Raw genomic sequence first — 12,038 nt, 5'->3', positions numbered from 1 at the left:
CCACTGTGCTTGTGATGCAGTTAACCCGGCTCCGTGCAGGTCGCCAGTCAGGTCTCGGGGCCGATCACTAGCACGGCGACATTTTCTCAGCCAGCCGTCCTGGGATCAGCAGCTCATCACGATAGTTTCGCTGGGGGTACGGTGACAACGACCACACTGCTATGTGCACCGCTCCACATTCTTCGTCCCGGGGGGTTCTGTAGTGCGCAGGGGGGACTCTGAAGGATGTTATCTGATGTATAGAATCTCCGGCGGGCGGAGCTCCCTTACGAGGCAGCCATTCCGCTCCGCACCGAGACCATGCCCTCGGAGTTTTTCATATCTTTATGAAGGTGCAAAGTTTGATATTTTTTTTAATTTTCGTTTTTATTGCTCAAGATCAGTTCACAACTGGGCATCTCAGGTTTGGCTGAGAAAAGTAGGCATTATGCATAGGCAAGTAATTCATTCGTTCATCTTTGTACTAATGGGATGAGGATTTTTGAATATAGAAGTATGAATTCAGTCCTTTCTGGGTTCAGTTTCATGGAGAAGGCTGATATGCAGTCGACATGTTGAAGGCAGTTTTCAGATTGCTGATGTTTGAGCGCTTAAGGTAGAATTGGGGATCGCTGGTGTACTGTTGTAGCATTTCTGACAAGGGTTTTATGTAAAGGTCTGAGTGGTGAGAGGAGAGGGATGATGGTAGTGGGACACATCAGATGATGATTTCAATGGATCAAGTTCAACCGCTTAACTTCTGAGACTTCTGAAGTATTTTAATTCCTTTTTTAAGTGTAACTGGAGCTAGTTCATTGATGTGGGTTGTTTATTGCAAGTAGTGATTATGGAGAACATCCATTCTTGTCGTTACTTTGGCTTGCTTGTGATAACTTGCAGCGTTTCTTACAAAATTCTCAAGTTACTCATTTTACGGTGTCTTCTCGAAGTCTTGATGTACAGTGGTTATGTTTTTCATACATGGGTTCTTGTGTGCGTTGAGAATAGAATGGTATGGTAGTCTGTACACCCAACCTTATATCCAGTATTTTGATGAATTTCGGGTCTTAAAGAATCTGGTCCAAAGTGTATTGGAAGGTTAGTGAACTGTCAGGTTATGGAATTGGTATATTTCCATTAGTTTCTAGGTGAGATACTTCATTTCAGTGTTCCAAGATATTTTGAAATCGCCTAACCGAATGTTATTGGCATACTATAGAGACCTATTTGAAAAAAAAAAATCAGGATGCTTCAAGACCATGTAGTTGTTGCTGGAGGACTATGAATGGTTTGGCAACATCTGGTGGTAATGAGGTTCGGGTTGAAAGAGGTTCATTAGAATGGGACAGAGGGTACTCCTGATTTTTTATATATATATATATATATATATATATATATATATATATATATATATATATACACACACACACATTTGGCTGGACCCAATGCATGCAGACATTTGTGGTATTTTTCTATTTGGGTTAAAAGGCTGGTCGTCGTGCTGGCCTATGAAAGAAATTCTATGGGTTTTGTTTGTCACAACTTTAATTTAATCAACCAATCATTATATACCTACAGGGCCTGGGATTAGCCTTCATAAATAAAGAAATCATATTTTCTACTATCTGTTGAAATCTAATTATTTGTATCTCCGGCTCTTATAAAGCACTCCATGTTTTTACTTGGATATAGCAACCCAGGTTGTTTTCAACAAAAAGTATTCAGAACAATAATAGTTTGCTCACCATCAAAAGCTGCACCAGTATTCTGTGTAGACTGAAACACAACTGATCAGACATCAAAAGTCTTAAATGCACATATGCCTGTTGACTGCACATATGATAATGATGTACCCCCTCTGTGTCACCTCTCTAATATTGCCAAACCTGTACATAAAACACACTGTGTTCTCATTCTCTCTCTCTCTCTCGGCCTCTCTCTCTCTCTCTCGGTCTCTCTCTCTCTCTAGGTCTCTCTCTCTCTCTAGGTCTCTCTCTCTCTCTAGGTCTCTCTCTCTCTCTAGGTCTCTCTCTCTCTCTCTCTCTCTCTAGGTCTTTCTCTCTCTCTCGGTCTCTCTCTCTCTCTCGGTCTCTCTCTCTCTCTCTCTCTCTCTCTCTCTCTCTCTCTCTCTCTCTCTCTCTCTCTCTCGGTCTCTCTCTCTCTCTCGGTCTCTCTCTCTCTCTCTCTCTCTCTCTCTCTCTCTCTCTCTCTCTCTCTCTCTCTCTCTCGGTCTCTCTCTCTCTCTCGGTCTCTCTCTCTCTCGGTCTCTCTCTCTCTCTCTCTCGGTCTCTCTCTCTCTCTCTCTCGGTCTCTCTCTCTCTCTCTCTCGGTCTCTCTCTCTCCCTTCTCTCTGTCTCTCGGTCTCTCGGTCTCTCTCGGTCTCTCTGTCTCTCTCTGTCTCTTTCTCTGTCTCTCTCTGCCTCTCTCCCTCCATTTAAAAGGAGTTAGGTTAAGAGTTTTTAGAATAATGTTAAAGGTAAGAATACTAAAATTAAGCAAAAAATTAACTGCACAAAGCCAATAGATCTGACAGTGGTAAACTAGTAGAGGGAGTCCTTTTTTAAAGTATACATCCAGCGAGTTAATGCAGGCTTCAAATCTACTTGCAGTGACCCCTGACGAAGGGCACCCAGTTGCCCGAAATGCATTGGGCTTTTTTTAAATCAACATCACTGCCTTCAGACGAATTTGCATCACTCATGTTTCTTGCGAGAGGTTCGGATGGCCCAGCATAAACATTAGAAACCATGTAAATTGGCAAGCATCACTCTTGGGGCTTGTGGTGACAACTCCCAGCAGCCTTCCTGCAGGCGCCTTGTGCCGGCGTCATGAGTAGGCGCAGCAAGACTACTTCAGTTCTCCACGCCTCCTGTGGCGCGGGACGCGCGCGGGTGAAGCCCGGGCAAAGGGTGGGCCATCAGGGGACGAAGGAGGCCGCGCCGGGCCCTCCCTCGTGGCTTTGCGAACTGGCAGCAGATTGATTGGACTAACGGCGATCAAGAAAGAAAAAGACTGGAGAGGAGGCAGACTGTATTTTGGCATCGGGACTTGTAAAACGCAAGTTGACTGAAAGTAACGGTTCTGGGGGGTTGGCTTGTGTTTATTTAGTAATGCGTCAGAGTGCACCTTGGTAAGGGAAGGAGAACTAACTTGAGCGTTTGGGTCCTGCATAAATAAGGTTCATCTGGGGTAGATTGTACAGATTTTTTTCCAGGATGGCCAGTAAAGTAAAAACTAGCTTGACCAAAACAAAGTTGAACTTACCCCCACCGCCCAAGGCAGTCTCACATGACACATGTATATCCCCCCTTTTTATCGCTCAGCCAACTGCAATTGATCGCATGTTGAGGAAAGCCATTGGGGTAGTAGCAAGTGAAATAGAGCGCACGGAAAGACGCTGGTCACACACACCAACAACTGACTTAACCACCCAGCCCCAGATATCAGAGAATGAGGTTATGGTCATTTCTCCACTTACCCCTTTAGAGCCTTCTGATCAGGACATCCCTTGCGCACAGCGGGGTACCGGCGTAGATAGGGTGGAATCCATGCATGGCAAAAAAGCTGTAACCAGCCGTAAAAGAAAAGTTTGCCTAAAGATCCAGGACTGAATTTAGGATCTAGTCCTGGAACTACCTAAGTAATCCATAAAGTAATCAACTGTACTTTCCTATGAAAACCCATTGAGCTCAATGCTAGAGTGTGTTTCAGAACTGTCGCTTATTAGCTGTCCTGTAATTGTTGTGTGTACAAACTTATTGCTCCCCTGCAAAGTATTTACATGAGAGTACTCGTAACTTGAAAAGTCAATTTTTATAACTGGTTCTAAAAATAAAACAACTATATCTGAGGATATAACAACAATTGGCCTGGAGTTCAGTTCTTGAGTGTGTGAAACCTTTTGCTGACTAGGTGTGTACAACAAATGCTTTACACTGCCTCTGGTACTGCCGTACTGCTCGACCAAGCTACCACTTTGGAGAGTAAAGTCAGTTCTGACTTTAACCTCTGTTATACCTTTGGGGTTTGTGGACTCTAAACACACTGTACTGCTTTATTGTCCAGTATACACAGAGCCACTTTCTCACAGTACCTCCTTCTTTGGCTCTTATGCGGATGATGAGATGTCCAGAATGAAATCCGAATTGGACACCTTGAAGGCTGTTGGTTTGGAGAAAAGAAAGGACTTCCAACGTCGTTACCGACAATATGATCGCCACCAATGCCAGTAGAGGGTTCAAACCTCTCACTTGTCATAGCAGCAACTGCATGCAAAATGGCATTACCACCAGCGATGGGCGAGTGGAGGAAGAGGGGGCTCTAGCCAAACAACCCCTGTGGCAAAACAAAACGCTAAGCAGTGAGTTCTTGCTTCTCCAAAATCTGTTACCCACTCCGGTTGGGGCGAAAAGTATAAATGTTCACTTGGACGAGTGGATCAAAATAACACAAGACAACTGGGTACTCAATATTGTGCGGCATGGGTACTAAATCAGATTCAAGTCTCCTCCATCGCCTTTGCCTTTCTTTTGGCAGCGGGTTCTCCGCCGCAAAAAGGCCGGTGGAGACTGGCTTTGGGGGCCCGTTGGGGGTTCAGCTTGCACTGGGGGCATTTCCATGCATAAGGTGGCAGGCACTACGCTGTGCCTGCTACATTGTGCAGGGAAATGCACAAAATGGCGATTTCACATTGTGTTGGGTGCTGCAGCCAGCAGCATCTGCCATAATGTTAAAACTCCAGATGCAACTGCCGCGGTGGCAGTCGCATCATATTTAGGGTGGGAAGACCGCTGCATGGCAGGCGGGTGGTCCCGTTACCGCTAGGGTGGGCGGGTGGTCTTTATGACCCCCTTTATTCGGCAAATTTCAGTGGCTTTTCAGGTTTAAAACATAATACCATGACTGACATTTTCACCTTACTATAAGAACCCTTTGATCTGTGTATTTTTATTGTGTGAATCTGTAAGCTTTTTTTTTAATTGCAAGTGAGTAACTTATTTCTATACCGAACTATAGCGTCACTTTAACCTTTGTTTTTTTTCAGTGAATTTCTAAGTTTTTTTTTTTAACATATAGATTTTATTACAGGTAATCAGACCACAACTGTCTCCTTGCTGAGAACCAAGTACCCAATTCATTACGGACACTACGAACTACTAAGCATTCATTTACAAATATTCATCAGGTAGATGGAAATGCCTTTGGTGACACCTTCATTTCAGAATACAGAGAGAGCCGAACCCCGTAATCAGAATACCACCCATCTATACCAGATTAAACATCACCATGTAAGGGGGCCATTTTAAATCAGGCATGTGCTGAGTACTGACTGAAGCCAGTCGAGCTCTATTATCCTTCCCCTTGCAAGAGAAGTCAGGCGTAAAAAGGCAAAATGCCATCACTTAACATGACGAGAACTGCAACTATCTAGTTTAGATGCAAGTGCTTGTTCCAAAGTGAAACCCACATTACTAGCAAAGCCAAAAAATAAATGCGTCTAATTCGTCCCACCAGTGATTGGGTATTATCCTGTGCATTTGAAATGCTCACCATCACAGCAGAGGTTTAAAAGGGGCGGATCCAAAGCCCGACATTCGGTTTCCTTTTAAATGAATGTGTGATTTTTGTTTTACTAAATGCTGCAGTTGGCTAAAGCGCTCACCATGCCTGACTTACCGCACATCCAAAGGGAACCGTGGTATGATCCCTCTGCACATGAAAAAAATACCAGGTCCATCAGAATGCGTCCCAGCGCTGGGACGCTCTAGGGCAGCCATGCGCTCTATAAACCCAATTTCATTTCATTTCATTTCATTTCATTCATTTCAATGATAAAATGACGATCCGGACAAGACATGGCGTTTCCACCAAGAACTCTTGACCTTCAAATAACACCCTAGATTTAATTTATGTTACTGTTAAATGGCAGTGAAATTAGTTCTGTATATGTTGTATGTATTGCTTGAGACACAAGTAGTTGTAACTTAAATGTGATGCCTGCAAAGGATATTGACAGTTCCAAATGTTGGTTAAATAAGTATCACTTGAAATAGGTACATTACATTTCGAAAGAGTATGATCAATTAGGATATGTTTTCTCACAGTTGTTGTTGCATCCTATATTTGTCATCTTTGATTCTGTTTTTGTAAGTATGACATGTTTTTGCTTATCCACCTTTTCATGAAGAAGCGCAAATAACCTAAAAGCCATAGTGGATTCTGTACTCCATGGACGGATTTGGTTTGATTTTAACTTTTTTAAAATTCTTTTGAAATGTTTTTTTTTTTTTGTCCAGCAAATCTACCGCATGTCTTTGTAAATATTAGATTACAGGCTATGCATATTGGTTACCATACAACATTTAACAATTATTATATTTGTTTCTAGGGTTCTGATGATTGCCTGGTTAAAATTTGGTCAACTGATGATGGACGGTTACTGGCCACTTTAAGAGGTCATGCTGCTGAGATTTCAGATATGGCGGTGAATTACGAGAACACAATGATTGCTGCAGGGAGTTGTGACAAAATGATTAGAGTGTGGTGCCTGCGAACATGTGCTCCTCTTGCTGTCCTACAAGGCCACAGTGCATCCATCACATCACTACAGGTGATCATTGCATTTATTCAGTTGCATGTACGCAATGTTTCAAAGTGTTTCAATGACTTTTACATGTCACTAAACCACAAACTGGTGTTATTTACTTTTCTCTTAAAGGTAGCAATCCTTCCTTAATTTGTTTTCTTCACCCCGACGCCTACAAGTCGGGGTGGGCTCAAACCACAGTGTTGGGAGCTCTTTGAAGTTATAGAAGACCAAGGGGACTATACAGATAAAAAACCTCCCGACAGATCCATGGTTGTGTGAGGGTAATTAAACAAAAACAAATTGCTTCCTTGCACACCTACTGGTGAAGTCACACAATTTCCCTTACACTTCATTCTTCACGTCTTCCCACTTAAGTGCTTTCTGAGTGACCATCGCTTGGTCAGTTGGAGTAATTTGCCGTGGTATTGTACAGTTATATTCTGCAACCTCCCTGCTCATACATGTGGGCACACGTATTGTAAACCTGACATCAGCAGAAGTAATTGCATTACTATCCATTGACCTCCCCCAGGATACAACCTATTCAAAATCTGTTCCTATTTACAGGCTCATTCAACTCCTAGAACGGCAGGTGACACAGTTAAAAGTTCATTAAGCACACTAACCCAGTGTCATTATCACAGACTGGTCTGCAATGCATCATGTACTCAACGGTCTGTCTGCTTGATCCCCCACATCTGCAGTTCATCCTCCAATTTCTCACCTCTTCTCTCCTATTTCATGTATAATTTCTTGGCCACTGCCCATTATAAAATATCTCTAAGCCAGTCTCTTTCGCTTGGAGGCTTTGGCACCAGCCATCTGATAGCAGTGCAGCTTTTAGCCAGCAGCTGCCCCAAAATAAAGAAACTTCAAACTCAGTTTTTACCTTGTCGGGATGGATGTATGTCCAACAGGACGTGTTTGATATGAAGTTGTGCATTCCAGCCAGTAGCCCCATTAAAGTTGTCCATCATTGCTTGCCAAAATAGTACCAGCGACAGACACCACGTGAAAAAAATCCACCCACCAGCCCCCCTCCCCCACACAGGAAGCAATACGCTGCTCTGGTGGAGTATATGGCGTGCAGGATTTAAGGCATAAATTATGCTTGGTGTACTTAATTATATTGTATGAATTTGAAACTGGCATTGGATGAGACTGAGACTCCACCCCACCCTCTCACATTCAGCGACCTTGATAGGCTCCAATGTCACACCCCCCATCTGCCTGTTGTGTATTTTTAACAGTGTCGCTGGAAGGTGTTCTCGTAAAGCCCGATATGTTTGATATCTACTGCCATCCTTCTGCTATAGCCAACATTATCAGCAATGTCTTCGATGGGGCAGCGCCTCCGATAAGCAAGCCCGGATCTCATGTGCTGTACCTGAGAGTTTTGCTTATTGTAGATATTGTCAAGTTCCAAGGGCAAGAATTGTGATTGCAGAAGCGGCTTCTCCATTAGTGTGGAAGAGCGTCACCCCACTAAGTAAAATGCCCCAGAGATGAAAACTAAAATAAATGGTAATAAAGTACATTACCATGTTATTTTTCACTAGTCCGTCCCGAGTAGAGTGTGAGGGCATGGTGGGCCATTGCTGCTGAGTGGCAGCAGCAGGGGGAGTTGTGGGCTGGGCTCTTAAGATTAAAGACCGCGTGTCACTTTGTCCGGCTGTCTTTCGACAGCCAGCCAGACATGCGTACTCTAAACCTCTCCAACCCAGCTGCCCTAGACAGCTGGGTGGAGAGAAAGCACAGGCCTCCATTGCCTTTGTGAGCGCTGAGAAAGCCCGCTGCATCCAATCATGTTGCTTCCATCTTGCTGGTTAACAGCATGAGAGGTTTCTGAACTGGTTAGGGGAGTTGTCAGGGGTCTGTTCGTTTTAAATTGGCCAGCAAAACCCAGTTGTGAGAAGCATTTTTGAAGATATTTAATTAGTACAACAGTTGAGCACTAAGCCTGTGGGTTTCTGAAAATATTGGTCCAGTATTAAAGCAGGTCCTTGTTGTTAGATTGGGGTCCATTCAGGACAAAAGAACAACACCAGGACCGGACCGAGGATGTTCAGCAATATAAGTGAGTTTCATTTTAATGTTAGTTCATTTAATATACACTAAATCGCCGATGTGCATTACATTAACGTTTTAAAGATAAACATTTTAACTTCAAAATGATAAGGTAATGCATGTCGGCAATTTAATTAATGTTGATTGCATGCATCCACCATGTTGCCCACCTCATCACTTTCAATAGTTTGCAGCCGCCACTGCGCTAAAGCATCTCTCTCGTAACAAAACGACTATTTGGTTATAGGTTCCTCAGTGAGGTGCAGCAGCCAGTCAACCGACATTATTAGCCATTTTCACCAAAGGTTGCAGTGACCAGATATGCATGCCCAATGCATATGGTGCTCGTCTGATCACTTGCTTCACCGCCTGTTCCTAAATTCTGCACACCTGTTGCACTACATATGGTGTGTCAGGTGGCACACAGACTCCCCTCATCCGTAGGGTAGTCACCGTCTCTGTACGAAAGGTGCCTTTTAAGATACGTTTTTTTTCAGTTATCCTCAGGATCCAACCAACGTATGACATGTTGTGAGTGAGCAACGTAGTGCAATTCCATCTCCAGACTCTCTACTCCCCCTGTCTGCCATGGCCTCTTAAACGTGGAGAGACCAATTGTTTGTTAGCCCATAGCAATTCTATTCTCTTATCTAAATAAAGGCACCAGCGCAGAGCGATTTCATTCATCGTGCCCTACAGGGTGTACAGACACCTTGGTAACCTAATTATTTTCACCAGGGCAACCCTATCCCTCATATCAGGAGACAGTGTCTTCCAAAACCGAACCACCGGTCTTAGCCCATCTACCACCCTACCAATATTGAGTTTTTTAAAGTCTTTCACTGTGTGCAATCCTAATACCCAGAAAGCACGCATTCCTCGTCACCCAGGGAAGACCCACAACCGGCAACTTATTGGCCTTAACCTCTCTGTGCCCATGGGGAACAACCTGGACTTAGTGCGGTAGACATGTAGTCCTGAGACTTCACCAAATTTGGTCTTTGAATGCAACAATAAGGGCACATAAAATTCAGTCTGGTGCAAGTGAACTTGTGTCATATGCATAAAGAGAGATCACATGGTTGATCTCTCCCACATTAATGCCACTGGGGCCAGGTACCTTCTGAAGTTAACTGGCCAGAGGCTTCATTGCTAACATCAATCGCACCATTCAGGACACAGTTGCAATCACTTGCCATAGTAAGATCTGCTGAGGGGTACCCAGTTCACGTAGCTGTTACTTGACCATAAAACTCTGGGCAATCTGTATTAGGCATGTAAACATTCAGCATATAAGGGTCCTCCCATGTAGTGTCCCAAAAAGGCAAATGGATCGACCCACCACATCTACCTTATGATTCTGATAGGATCACGGGACCCCAGGAGCTATCCAAAGCATTGCCTCCCCTTGCAAATCCAGAGTAGGAAGTGGCATAGAGCTGTTCTCTGCCTCTTCTGTAGGTGTGCTATACATCCCCCATATGTGTTTCTTGTAGGAAGGCTATGGAAATTCCATATCATTTTATATATGTATTTTCATATCAACCATACCAAGGCTATGTCTACTGAGACTTACATTACAGTGAAACATTACAGACATAAAATGTACAGAACAGGCAAATAAGACTGGTTTAACCTCTAAATCAATAATGAATGGGCCAGCCGTGGATCGCCCCTTCAATAGTTCTTTCTCAATTCCATCTCAGCATTAAGGTGTGCCTGCATCTGTGCTGTTACTGCCTGGTCCAGGATTACTTCTCTGTTGCCGGAATGATTCCTTTGTTTCCAGTACCACTTCGTATTCATGAGGGTACCATCAGGATATACGACCATCCTGCCTGACTTCCTAATTCGTTCCAAGCTTCTGTTGGCATGTTCCTCCCCCACAGTCGTGCAGATTGTCTTAATATATTCCAAATGTTCTGTTTCCTGCTGGAGTCGTTCCGATATGGATCTTCTGCAAGAGTATCCACCCAGTCATTCGCTTCCCCAGGCGTGAGAAAGAACAAAACCTCCCCCTCATACTGCACTTGTAGCTTTGTGGGGTACATCAAGCTGCATTTCAAGGAGATGTCACAGAGCAGTTTTTTTTTTAACTCGTCCTACACAGGTCCTGTATTTTTTTAGTATATCAGCAAAGATGGAGATGCTCCTGCCTTCAAACTGGGATGGACCCTGTACCCTAACATGTTGCAGGATGGTATCCTAGTCCTGAAAGTTGAACAGGCATGCTACGAGTGCTCTTGGGGGCAACCATGGGCAAGTGGTGTAGTCAACCTAGTGCGCTCCTTCAGTAGTAAATAATTTAGACAAACGTGTAGGGCATAGCATTGACGATCCAGTCTTCAAGGTATAGTTCTGTGGATTGCCCTTCCAATTTCTTTGCTTACAGTAACGAAACACCTGGAGGTACAGCTTGAAGACACAGAGTTGATAGTCTCCTTCAGGACCTTTACTGTTGTTAAAATTCCACTATGTTGTCCTCCGTCATGGTATTCCTCTCCACTACTTTCTAGAGTTTGACCCTCAGCAGGCTGACTTCAGTTGCCACAGAGTCTATTTTTTCCACCATTGCCTCAAAGGAGCCCTTGATTTCAGCCATCAAGTCTGCCAAAGTAGGGTCCTGGTTCTGCTCCGCTTTCCGCTAGCCACCCAGGCCCACGGCCACCTCTTTGGGGTACAATGTATCGTTGTAGTTTACTATTTTGTTGCCTGCGCTGGCTTGGGATTTTTCTTCTTTCCCATTTTGCGCTGCAAGTCAGTACTTTATGCGTTTTCCCTTTTCAAGGGACTGTTTCTGGACAGAGTGCACCCATCCACTCCCAGGGCTGCACCCTCCAACCATCTCGAAACAGGCTTGTCAGGGTCACCCTCGGTTCCTGTTTCACATAGGCGCTGGGTGACTTTTCCTCACGCCGGTGGAAGATCTCTCACTGCAGGGAACCGGGGCAGCAGTTCTATCACAGGAATCCGTGCAGCTGGATCGGCTTGCATCCTCATACTTTACGACTTCGCAATTGTCATCCCTAGGTCAGTATGGCTCACTCACCTCTTCAGTCTCAGGCCAGACACACGTTCAGGACCCCAATCCTTCCAAGACCGCACCTTTGCAAAAGGGCAAGGGTATCTGCGAGTCTCACTGGTGGCACAGAATTGCAAGCCGTGGCACCGATGCAGAGTGTGCTTCTCAGGCCCCTCTCCCCACAGAATCCAGGCACACTGCCTTCTTTGCATCCAGGTCTCTCAGCCAGGCAGTGCTGTGGGCCAGCGGCACCGGACGCGTGGACGCTGCCACAAGCCCACTCACTGCTGTCTTGTACGGTCCCTGCGCTGCAATGCTCCGCAGAAGGGCATCACCTAATTAAGGATCTTGCCGATTGTTATCCAGCGCTGCTTCCAGGAT

General features: G+C 44.6%; 1 protein-coding gene across 2 annotated transcripts in view; it reads left to right on the top strand.

The window, feature by feature from the left end:
* The window catches only part of PHIP (PHIP subunit of CUL4-Ring ligase complex), a 2,061,705-nt gene that overhangs the window by 144,431 nt on the left and 1,905,236 nt on the right, over positions 1 to 12,038 (top strand). For both annotated transcript variants that reach the window (XM_078648101.1, XM_078648100.1), the window contains exon 8: positions 6,368 to 6,589. In XM_078648101.1, coding sequence (XP_078504227.1) covers positions 6,368 to 6,589 — 222 coding nt within the window. The remainder of the gene's footprint in view (positions 1 to 6,367; positions 6,590 to 12,038) is intronic.

The sequence above is a fragment of the Lissotriton helveticus genome, chromosome 6 (genome assembly GCF_964261635.1).
Source record: "Lissotriton helveticus chromosome 6, aLisHel1.1, whole genome shotgun sequence".
NCBI lineage: Eukaryota > Metazoa > Chordata > Amphibia > Caudata > Salamandridae > Lissotriton > Lissotriton helveticus.
The sequence above is the reverse complement of the archived record's forward strand: the minus strand, read 5'-3'. Positions and strand labels throughout refer to the sequence as shown.